Below are 13,578 nucleotides of genomic sequence, written 5' to 3' on the forward strand. Positions count from 1 at the left end.
TTCAAGGAACCACTTTCAGTAATGATTAAAATATTACAGGCAGATCAGTAGGGAGACAGGAAATTTGAACAACACTACAAACCAAGTAGATCTAACAAACAACCTTAAGAATATTCCACATAAGAACAACAGAATACACATTCTTCTCAAGGCACATGGAACATTATCCAGGACAGACTATGTGCTGTCCATAAAATAAACCTTTTAAAACATTTTAAAGTGCAAAAATGACACAAATTATGTTCTTCAACCACAATGGAATGAGTCAGTAACAATAAAAAAACTAGGAAATACAAAAAGAGGTAGAAATTAAGTGGAATGATCATAAATATCTAATGATCAAAAATATATCAAAAGAAAATCTAGGGACTGGAATTGTGGCTCAGTGGTAGAGTACTTGCCTGGCATGTGTGAAGCCCTGGGTTCCATACTCAACTCTACACATAAATAAATAAAATAAAAGATACATTGGCAACTAAAAAATATTTTTAAAAATTTGTAAAAAATAATATCTAAAAATATTTTATGATGAGTATAAATGAAGACACAACACTTCAAAACTTATGGGATACAGTGACAGCATGCTCAGGGGGAAATTTACAGCTGCAATTGCCCATATTAAGAGAGAAGAAAACTCTCAAACTAATAACTTCTGTCCTATGATACTGGAAAAGAAGAATAAATTAAACCTAAGTCAAGCAAAAATAAATAAATATTGAATATTAGAGAGAAAATTAATTAAAGGGACAATTAATTAATGAAATCAAAATCTGGTTCTTTGAAAAAGGTCAACAAAATTAACAAACCTTTAGTGAGACTAACCAAGAAAAAGAAAGAGAAAACTTAAATTACTATAACCAGAAATTGTAGGAGATACTAACTTTAAAGAAAAATAATTATAAAGGAATACTAAGAGTTAATTTTGGTAGTTTGTATGTTTCTAGAAATTTTCATTTTTCACCTAAAGTATGCCATTAAATCAGACACCTGAGATGAAATATGTCTTTCTAGAAATTGTTCTATTTCATCTAAGGTATCTAATTTAATGGCAAGCCTTAAGTGAAATATGGAAATTTCTAGAAAGATACAAACTACCAAAACTGACTCAAGAGGCACTCTAAAAGCCCATAAAAGTAAAGAGATTGAATTAATAATAGATACAAAAAAACTACACACAAAAAAAAGCACAGCTCAGATGACTTCACTGCTGAATTCTACTAAACACAGAAGAATAAATACTAATACCAAAAAAAAAAAAAAAGAAAAGAAAAAAGAAAAGAAAAACTGGAAGGGAAAACACTTCCTAATTCATTTATTAAGCCAATATTCCTCTGATACAAAACAAGACAAATATATCACAAGAAAACTACAGATGAATGTCTCATGAATGTGGACAAAAAAGCTAACAATAAAATACTAGCAAAACACAGCAACATATAGAAAAGTTATTATACACAATATATATGCTTTGATCTGGAATGTCCCCTAAAAGTTCATACATTGAAGGATTGGTCCCCAAAGGATCATTGTTCAGAGTGAGACTTTGGAGAAATGATTAGATCAATATGACTCTAACTTCATAAGGAATTAATCCATTGATGAGTTAATAATATGATGGCATCAAGGGGAGATGGTGGAAATCCCAGGAGGGTGGGGCCTGTTTCTAAGAAGTAGGTCACCAGAGATATGCCCTGGAAGGGCAGACAGTGTGTCTTTCTTTCTCTCCCTGATACCCTAACCCTCCTCTCCTGCATGCTTTCTCTGCTATACCCTTCTACCATTATATTCTGCCTCACTTCAACCCCAAACCAATGGAGCAAGCTGATCATGAGCTAAAACCTCTAAACAAATGAGCAAAAATAAATCTTTCCTCCTGTAAGTTGTTTTTTGCAAGTGTTTTGTCCAGCTACAGAAAGTTGACTAACACACACCATAACCAATGGACATTTATCCCAGAAATGCAAGGTTGACTCAACAGTCAAAATTTGATTGACTTAATGTGACATATTAATAGAATTTTTAAAAATCATATAACCATCTTAACAAACACAAGAAAAATATTTGAAAAAAAATCAATTACAATTTTATAATAATAACCCTCAACAAACTAGGTCTACAAGGAGACATCTTCAATTTGATAAAAAGCATCTATAAAAGACCCACATAATTCTTAGTAATGAATCATTGAATACTTTGCCCTGCTATCAGGAGCAACACAAAAATATACACTCTTATCACTTCTATACAGTCCTGTGCTGGAGGTCCTAGCCAGAGCACTTATGCAAGAAAAAATAAATAAATGGCATCTATATTGGAAAGGGAGAATTAAAACTATTTCTATTTGTAGATGACATAATCTTACATATAGAAAACCAAGAAATTCATTTTAAAAAAAATTATTAGAACCAACTAATAAGTTTAACCATGTTACAGGATATAAGGTCAATATACAACATCAATAATGGATCTATATATTTGCTATGAAGAACCCACACACACACAAAATTAAGAAAACAATTTCATTTGCAATGGCTTCAAAAATAATAAAGTACTTATAAATTAATTTAGCAAGAATAAGTATAAAACTTATACTCTGAAAACTGCAAAGCTCCTAGGTATAATGGCACAGGTCTGTAATCCCAGTGACTCAGGAGCTAATGGAGGAGGATATCAAGTTTGAGGTCAGCCTGGAGAACTTAGTGAGACCAATTCTCAAAGTAAAAAAAAAAAAAAAAAAAAGAAAAAGAAAAAGAACTGGGGATATATTTCAGTTGTAAAGTACCCCTGGGTTCAATCCCCAGTACTAAAAGAAGAAGAAGAAGGAGAAGGAGAAGGAGAAAGCAAGCAAGCTATAAATTATCATTGAAAGAAATTAAGGAAAATTTAAATAAATGGGAAAACATATATGTCTATCAATTGGAAGATTTATTATTGTTAAGACTATAATATTCCCCAAATATTGAGAAGATGGCATGAGAAAGGGTGTATAGATCAATGGAGTAGAATAAAGAAACCAGAAATAAATCCCTTTTGTGTCTGGTCAGCTGATTTTTAACAAATGTGCCAAGATCATTCAACAAGTAAATAGTCTTTTCAATAAATGATGCTGGGATAAATGATTAGCCATAAGCAAAAGAATGAAGACAGGCCTTTACCTTACACCACAGACAAAAAAAGAAAAAAAAAGTCTAAATTGGATCAAAAACCTAAATTAAGAGCTAAAACTATAAATTTTTAATAGAAAACAGTGTTCGATCTTCATGACATCAGATTTGCAAAAGCCCAATCCACTAGTAACAAAAGAAAAACTAATCTGGACTTCATAAAAATTAAAAACTTTTGGGCTCCAAAGAACACAACCAAGAAAGTGAAAAGACAACCCAAAGAATAGGAGAAAATCTTTTCAAATCATATATCTGAGAAGAAACTTAATATCGATTCTTATAACCCAATAACAAAAAAGCAAAATCAAAACTTAGAAATGAGAAAAAAATATGAATAGACATTTCTCCAAGGAAGATATAAAAATGAGCAAGTAAGTACATGAAAAGACATTTAATCAGCAGGTAGATACAAATCAAAATCACAGTCAGATAACAAGTATTGGCCAAGATGTAGAAAAATCAGAACTTATACACTGCTGGAATAAATTTAAAACAATATGCGGCTTCAATAAAATCAGGAATTAATGTAAAACAATGCAAAAAATTTAGATATACTCTGGTAGCTTCATAGATATTAAATATAAAGTTACTGTATAATCCAGAAATTTCACTCCTAGATACATACCCAAGAGGAAAAAATGAAAACATATGCCCACACAAAAATTTGCACATAAATCTTCATTGAAACATTATTCATAATAATCAAAAAATGAAACAACACAAATTTCGGTCAACCTATCAATGTACAAAACATCTGGCATACTGACATAATAGAGTATCATTTGGCCATAAAAAGGAATGAAGTACTGATACATGCTACAACACAATTGAACCTTGAAAACACAATGCTATGTGAAAGAAGTCAAGAAAAAGTGTTATGCATTATATAATCCCATTTATATGAAATGTCCAGAATCAGAAAACAGAGACAGAAATCTCAGTGGTTGTTTAGATATGGGGAAGATGGGGGGTGAGACAGTGTGATCACTGAAGGGTGCAATTTTTTCTGAGATGATGAAAATGTCCTAAAATTGGTTGAGGATGTGGCTCGGTGGCAGAAAGCTTGTCTAGAAAATACAAGGCCCTGGGTCTAATTCCCAATACCACAAACAAACTAAAGAAGGTATTCTAAAATTGACTATGGGAATGGTTGTATATATCTGTGAATATATTAAAAATCAGTAAATCATACACTTTAAATGAATTAATTATATGGTATGTGAATTAGATCTTAATAAGTCTGTTATTTAAAAAATAATCGTTGTAAAACATTAAATCAAACTGGGTGAGTGATTACCCAGGAAATAAGAAGTCAAAAATATAAAATCTAAACTATATTAATTTTTTTAGTGGCTCAAACATACATTCACATGATGTGCATTTGTCTGTGCATAAGACAAAAATGAAATAAGCCACAACATTGTGTGTAGGTAATACACTTCAATATTTTCCATTTTCTTGCTTTATGATGCATATTATTACTAACCAAGATAAAATTAGAAGAGCTAAAATAATCTGTCATGAATTTTTGAAACTCAAAGGTAGATCAGTAGAGACCAGAGGAAGAGTAGAGGAAAGGGGAAATACTGGAGAATGATATTGACCAAATTATACTGTTATATTTCGTGCATGTACAAATACGGAACAATGAATCTCACCATTATGTACAACCACAATACACCAATAAAATATGAAATGAATAAATAAATAAATAAATAAATGAGGACCTGAAAAAATATTGTAAATATACACAGGAAAAGGACCTGGGACCATATGCTTTCAGCTTCTAAAAGGTTTCTGTTGTGAGGCATGTTGACTCCAATAAAATCAGGGAAACACTAAAATAACATATGAAAGAACCAACTCACATTATGGAAGGTTCATATTGTTGAATGACAATTCCCCTCCACACTCTCTCATCTGTTCCCCAGTCACACCCCAATTTAAAATGTTTCCTGTACACTCAGTCCCAGGTTTATTGCAGCACTATTCATAACAGCGAAGATACAGAATCAAACAAGTCTATCAAGAGATGAATGAATAAAGAATGTGATACAGATGCACAACAGAATACTCTTCAGCAATACAAAAGAATGAAATTCTGTCACTTGCAGCAACATGGATAGACCTGGACATAATAATGTTAAGTGGAATAAACCAGCCACAGAAAGATAAATACCATGATTTCTCTCATCTGTGGGATTTTCAAAAGCTGAGCCCAGAGGTTACTGGAGGTTGCAGTGGCTACTGGAGGCCAGGGAAGGAGGGAGGTGGGGAGATGGGGAAAGACCACCTCACAGGTCCAAAGTCACAGCCTGATAGGAGGAAAGACTCCTGATGCACTATTACACAGTACAGTGACTACAACATTGTACCACATAATTCAAAATAACTAGAAAACCATATGACGGGGATCCCAATTAGAATAAGATAAACTCCATGTTTGTATAAATATGTCAAAATACACTGACACTACTGTCATATATATCTAAAAAGAACAAATAAAAAATAAAATTTAAAAAGTAGCTAGAAGATTCTGAATGTTGCCATCCCAAAGAAATGCATTATATAATCCCATTATGCATTATATAATCCCATTTATGTTGGACATTTGTTTGAGTTTTGTATGACCTAAATATCCTGTTGATGAATATACAATGTATAAATGTACTGAAATTAAAGTAGTATATGTAGTGACTACTGTTAAACCTTATTAGGGTACAGGACCCAGAAGCTTCAGAACCAGGAACATAGATTTTGTCCACCTTCACCTCACCCTGTGTAATATTGAGGCCTCCAACTCCATCAATCGTGCCAGCTGCAAAACTGTAGCCCAATGCTGGTTTACATGTTTTTGCCTAAAGGAAAGTTTTCAAAAACAAAGAAAGAAACTGAAGTTAAGCTATGAGTAAATAATTAGATCATCCCAGGCTTTTGCCCTTGCAGCATAATCAGTGCAACTCAGCGATACTTACTGTGTGTGTGGAATTGAGCCAGACGGTCACATCTGTCATATTCACCCACTGGTGAGCTGAAGACAATGGTCCAGTCACCTCCTGGGAGGCAGAGGCATACAGTTCCTAGAAACACCATACAAGCTTACTATCCCAAGCAAAAGAGCAAAGGGGAATGTTGCCAACGGTATCCAGTTAGCACCAATTTGGAAAAGCATCCCTCATCCATGAGATACTTTTGTTTTGTGTTTTGATGTATGGTTTCGTCGACCAAACTGAATTGCTTCCCAGAAGCTTAAAAGCTCCAAGATTGGTTGACCTGTGTCTACTCCACACAAATACAAAATTCTAGTGATAAAGCCTGTGACACTAGAGGCCCCAATCTCATTTGAAAGACAGTCAAGAAAATTCTAGATTAGGAATAGATGGGCCCAAATACTTCCTTTGCTGGAAGGAGAATGTGTTGTCCTTAGGCAGTATTCTTTCAGGATTTTCCTTTTCAGGATCCTCAGGTCCTCTAATAGTTCAGGGGCCAAGTGGTGGCTTGAAAGACCTCAAGCCCCACTTAATTTGCATCAGCTCTGCCACCCACATTCTACCCTCTGGTGATTTGTTTTGTTTTGTTTTTTAATATGGTCAATGCATGGTTTTACAATCTTGTGGGAAATATAAGTCAAAACATATTTGGAAACTTTTGTGTCCATTCATCAGTATTATACAATACAAACAAATTCTGTTTCAATACAAGTTCCCCGGTCTTGCACCTCGTCACTTCCACTCTGTCCCATCCCTTTCCAGCAGCCACATGTGAGCTTTCAGGTAAGTGCTCAGGAGCACCACTACAGCCCACCTCTCCTAATTAAGAGGCAAGTTGTGCCTTGCTGAGAAGAGAATCCAGAATGTAAGACAAATCTCTATGGCTCCCAGGCCCAGGATGGTAACAAAATTTCTGACACCAAAGTGTGTCAGGAGCACATACCCTAAATAGAATATGTTAATTTAGAATAATCCACTGATAATACTACAGTGATTAAAAAGAAACTGTAGCAGTTAGACTGGCTGCTGCTACCAATTTTGTGTGTGATGTTTTTTAAAAGGTGCTTTTGTTCTTTCTTAATTGCTCCTGAAACATTTTGGAACTCTGGGAAGGAAAAATTAACACACAAGAGCATGTGTACATGCATGAACGTGCACACACCCAAGTATGTATAAACTATGAAAACAGATACTTCATTCCCTTTACTGGGAACATGTCATTTGAGGGTCATACTTTACTTCTTCCTTCAGGAAGCTGTCTCCATAGAAGCTGATACAAAATATGGGGGCAAAATAGAAGATAAAATTCAGGAGGGAGAAGAGGGTAGAATAATGCATGATAATCTCACTGCAGACCAGATACTGTCTTTCATCATGATTTAAAAAAAAAAAAAAGAAAGAAAAGAAAGAAAGAAAAGATGACATGTCTTTGCTCTATCAAGGAAGAGGAGGACCTAACTGGAATTCAAGTTGCAAGAGCTACATACACCACTCAGCTTTGTCACCAAAGGACAAGTTCAGAAATGATCGGATGACTTTTGGCAAGCAAAGACTTGATAGATTTCTAAGAATTTAAATGGGGCTGGTCCTACGTGTAATTGAAAACCTCACAATCTATCTACTTCTGTCTGAGACAAGCACTCTGGCTTTCTAAATATTCTAAAATAAAATGTTTTCCTGATTAATTGGTTTTAGACGTACTTCCTATAAGACGTCAAACTCAATAAGGCAGAGACAGTTCCTGTGTGGTGCTCAAAGACAACCTTCCAAGCTGACATCTTCCAGACTTCCTGCCGCAACCTGAGCTCTTCCTGTCTTCCCTGCAATTATTGACTTCCTAATGAACAATGTCAGTGGACTTAAAAGAACGATTCTAAATGTAGATGAAAGGAGCTGGGCCCCATGCTTACCTTTGCTCTCTGGTAAATAGTCCGTCCTATAATTTGTGTGCTGTCAAACATATCTTGTCCAGGTCCCTTAGCAATGCACATGCTGGGCTGGAACAACATGAGAAAAGATGCATCCTTAGTTAAATGAGTGTTATATGGAATAAAAAATTATAACTGAATCTAAGCAAAATATATTGTTTAAGTTATATTCTAGCATTTCTTCTTAGATAGTCTCTCAAATTGCAGACTTAGAAAAACAAAATCAAACATGGAATTGGAGCATTGAATGTTTTTTGGAAGTATCTATTCCAGCAACTTAGTTTTTTTTAGCTTTCTTTATTTTCTTTTCAATTTTTTTATTAATTTTTAAAATATTTACAGACTGCATTTTGATTCATTGTATACAAATGGGGTACGACTTTTCATTTCTATGGTTGTACACAATGTAGATTCACACCATTCATGCAATCATACATATACACAGGGTAATACTGTCTGTTTCATTCTACTATCTTTCTGTCCCACACCCTCTCCCACCACATTTTCCTCTGCACCATCCAAAGTTCCTTCATTCTTCTTCCTCCCCGCCCCCGCCACCCGCCTTCGTTATATATCACCATTCACTTATCAGAGAAAACATTTGGTCTTTGGTTTTCTTAGGCTTGGCCTATTTCGCTTAGCATATTTTCCAACTTCATTCATTTCCCAGCAAAGCAACTTACTTTTAAAAATTAGAAAATTGAGATTTACATGGATTGAAAGTCTTGTTTCAGATTATACAGGTACTAATCTAAGCCAGGAAGCCAAGTCTTTCTGTTTGTTGCATAAATTTCTGTTTGTTCATTGTTGTCTAGGACTCTTGCCTATGATTATCTTAAACTGAAATCAGTTAAAATTATATTGGAAAAACGTGTTGGCCTTTTGGGAAAAAAAATAATTAATACATCTGACTTTACACAATATTTCTTTTTTTTTAACTTCTCCTACATTTTTATTGGTGTATTATAGTTGTACATAATGATGGAATTTGTTGTTACATGTTTGTATATGTACACAATATAACAATATAATATGGCCAATATCATTCCCCAGCACTTCCCCCTCCCTTCCTTCTGGTTCCTTACATCTTCGGATCTCCCTTTGATTTCCATGCAATCTGCCCCCAGCTTTCTTTTCCTTTTTCCTCTCTAGTTTCCAATATGAGAGAAAACATACATCTTCTGAGTTTGACTTATTTTGCTTAACATAATAGTCTCTAGTTCCATCCATTTTTCTGCAAATGATATGATTTCATTTTTCTTTTTAACTGAATAAAACTCCATTATGTATATATACACCACATTTTCTTATCCATTCATCTGTTGTTGGACACATAGGCTGGTTTCATACTTTGGCTACTGCAAACTCTACTTCTATAAATATGGGTATGTATGTATCACTATAGTCTGATGATTTTAATTCTTCAAGATAAATACGGATGAGTAGTATAGTTGGGTCATATGGTGATTCCATTCCTAGCCTTTTGAGGAACCGCTATTAGTGGTATCAATTTGCTATCTCACCAACAATGCAAAAGTGTTCCTTTTCCTCCACATCCTCTCCAGCATTTATTATTATTTGTATTCATGATGATTGACATTCTGACTAATATGAGATGAAATTTTGGTGTAGTTTTGATTTGCTAATTGCTAATTATGTTGAACATTTTGCATATATTTGTTGGCCACTTGTATTTCTTCTTTTAAGACTTATTGGTTTAATTCATTTGCCCATTTATTAATGGGGTTATCTCATCTTTGGTATAAAATTTTTTGAGTTCTTTATATATTCTAGATATTAATCCTCTGTCAGAACAGTAGCTAGCAAAGATTTTCTCCGTTCTGTAGGTTCTCTCTTCATGTTCCTAATGGCTTCCTTTGCTGTGGCAGAAACTTAAATGTGATGCCATCCCATTTCTTAACTCTTGACATTATTTTCTGAGAAAGGCATTGCCTGTGCCTATATACTGAAGTGTGATACTATGTTTTCTTCTAGGAGTTGGATAGTTTCTGGTCTAATTCCTTTGTTTTGATCTATTTTGAGTTGATTTTGTGCAAGGTGGGAGATAAGGTCTATACTCTATTTCATATATCAGAAAAATTTGAGATTAAGCAAATAATTATTTAGAATTAAATAGAATCAGGAAAATACTAAAAAATATAGGTAAGTATATTTTATAGTCTAAGAGTATGGAAGATCCTTTAAAATAATAAAGAAGAGGTTTAGTAAATTCGATGACTTAAACTAAATTCTAAATGTTGTTTTGGGTGAGGTAATGCAAGTAAGGCTAGAAGACAACTGATGCACTGGAGGGAAAGTGCATGCTGTTTGTGACAAATATATATTAATATATTAGAAACTTTAAAAAATTCAGTAAGAACAAAATGCCCCTCATATATCTAAAGGGATAAAATCACCATACTAGATTCTCGCACTCCCATCTTTATTGCAGCACTATTCACAATAGGTAAGATATGGAATCAACCAAGATGTCCATCAATGGATGAATGGATAAGGAAAATGTGATATATATATACACAATGGAATATCAGCCATAAAATAATTAAATCTTATAATTTGCAGTAAGATGGATGGAACTGGAGATCATTCATTATGTTAAGTGAAATAAGTTAACACAGAAAGACAAATACCACATGTTCTCACTCATTTGTGGAAACTAAAATGTCAGCCTCATAAAATAGAGTAGAATAGTTCACTGAAAACTAAGAAGATTGGGGAGCTGGATAAGGGGCAACAAAATACAGCAAGATTGAAGGAATTAGTTCTTGTTTTCAAAGCACAGTGGAGTAACTATTAGTTAAAACAATCTATGATATATTTCAAAGTAACTGAAAGAATTCAAAATTCCCAGTAATCAGCATACTACAGTGAAGCAGCCACATCAATGTTTATAGCAGCTCAATTCACAATAGCTAAACTGTGGAACCAACCTAGGTACCCTCAACAGTTGAATGGATAAAAAAACTGTGGTACATATACACAATGGAATATTACTCAGCCTTAAAGAAGAATGAAATTATGGTATTTGCAGGTAAATGGATGGAACTAGAGAATATCATGCTAAGTGAAAAAAACCAATTCCAAAAAACACAAAGACCGAATGTTTTCTCTGACAAGCAGATGCTGATCCATAGTGGGGTGGGGAATAGGTAGGGAAGAATGAAGGAACTTTGGATTATGCATAGTGAGGGTGGGGTGGTGGGGATGGGAAGGATGGCAGAATGAGACAGACATTATTACCCTATATACATGTATGATTATACTACTGATGTGACTCAACACCATGTACAGCCAGAGGAATGAGAAGGTATGCTCCATTTGTGTACAATGTGTGAAAATGCATTCTATGGACATGTATAACCAATTAGAATATTTTTTTTTAATTTTTTAAAAAGAATACAAAATTCCCAACACATAAAAATGCTGAATGTTTGAGGAGATGGAAGTGCTTATTACCCTGATTGATCGTTACATGTTGTATACATGTACTGACATTATAATATACCCTATAAAGATGTAAAAATACTGTCTCAATTATTAGAAAAAGAAAAAGGAAAAATACCCTTATTAATGCTTTTTGATTCATCCATATTGAGTTGGTGTTTCTCATATTTGAAGTAAAAAGCATCCTAGTGGATACACCATGGAATACAGATGAAATAAGTAATTCACATACACACACATACACAAAGAAATACAAATGGTCATTCAATATTAAAATAAATAATCTCATAAATAGTGAAATGGAAATGTAAACTACAAAAAGATAACTCTGCATACTGTATTGGCACAGATGACAAGAACTTTTTGAGGGTTTGGGGACTCAACACTCATACATGGTTGGTGGAAAATCACTGAGGGAACAATTGGACAATATGGATCATGTGGTAGGTACACTGTTTCTTTGACAGCAAACTCACTTTTAAGAATTTGTTCTAAGTTGGGATTCATGCACCTGTGAAAACAAGCATGAAAAGGAGGGTGATACTTATATGAAGAAAGAAAAAAACAAGGAAGAGAGCATCTGTGAAGGAAGGGAAAGGGAAGGGAAAAAACCATCAGTAGAGGATGAATTAACTACATTATAACACTTTAAGCTAGAAATTATAAAATCAGCTTCGCAGTGTTATTTAGAGCATATTTATTGAAAATAAGGAGGCCAATCATAGAATATTATTATAGCATGATCCCACATAGGTAAAATCATATGTATATCTGTCATGGATAAATAAAAAGCTATATAAAATTACTCCTGGATGTGAGGAAAGCCAATCCAACACTGAACAGAGAGAAACAGAATTCAGGGACAGGGGGACATAAATGCAATTTTTTTGGGTTATAGAAGTAAAATATGCTCATTATAAAAAATATAAAAATGCATAAGTTGGAGAATAATAACCATCCATAATAGTGCCAAAAAGAAAAACCACTGTTAATGATTCAGAATATTTCATTTTGTCTCTTTACTACACCACATTTGTTTTGAAAAACGGCAGTTATACTGAATATGCACTATTAAATCCTGATTTTCTTACTCGGCATTGAGTAGCATGAGTTTTTCCCCATATTATTCAATATTCCAACATATAACATTAAATTGATGCATAATATTCTATAGCAAGCAAGTAGAACTTATTTAACTATTTCACTTAAAAATTTTGTAGTTTAACAAGTAATCAAAACTTACTGCAAATCAATAATGTGTGAAAATTTTGCAAAGAAAGAGTAGCAAAGTTTCTATATAAAAAAATAGCGTACAGTACAATTGCTAAAACAATATTGCTCATTGTAAGTGTGGTTGACTCAAATAGAAAAAATAGCCCTGAAATAGTGTATAACAAAAGTACCACATAAAGAATAAGAACCCAGAAATGAACAACTTACAGCTCTTGTCAAAAGTGAAAATAGATCTGAATGAACCCTGGAGGGAAGCAGTTAAATAAATGATGGTATAATTTTATCATCATTCAGAATTTTTACACAGATCAGGACACAGACATAAAAACATTTCTAAAGCAAATTATGTGAAAAACTCAAGTCCTAGGCCAATAAAAACTCTATAAGTGAAAAAAAAATTTGTTTATGAATGCTTGGATAAACACATAGGAAGAATTTCAAGAATAATAAATTCTGAGAAGGGAAGGGAGTAAATGGAGACTTTCAATTTTTACTACTCTCTGTGTGTCCATGCTATTTGATTTTTTATGGCAAGTTTTTTTGGTTGTGATATTAAAAGAAAGAAATTTTGATATTATATTTTTTTAAAAAACTATAATCAGTGATTTATAATCAGTGAAAAATGTCTCAGCAGGCAGCTTTTGGTACTAACTTAAAACTTGGGAAATTCCAAGGCAAAATGTTTTAGACTGTCCAAATTTGGGAAGAACACTTAATCCCTGACATTTAACTTAATTGTCAATCAAATGGAAAACTGCAGGTTCTTGAGTTAAATAGGCCAGTGTACACCTGAGAACA

At 33.5% G+C, this 13,578-nt stretch overlaps 1 protein-coding gene across 4 annotated transcripts in view; it reads right to left on the reverse strand.

The window, feature by feature from the left end:
* The window catches only part of ASAH2 (N-acylsphingosine amidohydrolase 2), a 98,940-nt gene that overhangs the window by 22,714 nt on the left and 62,648 nt on the right, over positions 1-13,578 (reverse strand). For all 4 annotated transcript variants that reach the window (XM_079138297.1, XM_079138299.1, XM_079138298.1 and 1 more), the window contains 3 exons: positions 8,065-8,151; positions 6,140-6,244; positions 5,941-6,022 (listed from right to left, as the gene is read on the reverse strand). In XM_079138297.1, coding sequence (XP_078994423.1) covers positions 5,941-6,022; positions 6,140-6,244; positions 8,065-8,151 — 274 coding nt within the window. The remainder of the gene's footprint in view (positions 1-5,940; positions 6,023-6,139; positions 6,245-8,064; positions 8,152-13,578) is intronic.

This window comes from Sciurus vulgaris (genome assembly GCF_902686455.1).
Source record: "Sciurus vulgaris genome assembly, chromosome: 4".
In the NCBI taxonomy this organism is placed as follows: domain Eukaryota; kingdom Metazoa; phylum Chordata; class Mammalia; order Rodentia; family Sciuridae; genus Sciurus; species Sciurus vulgaris.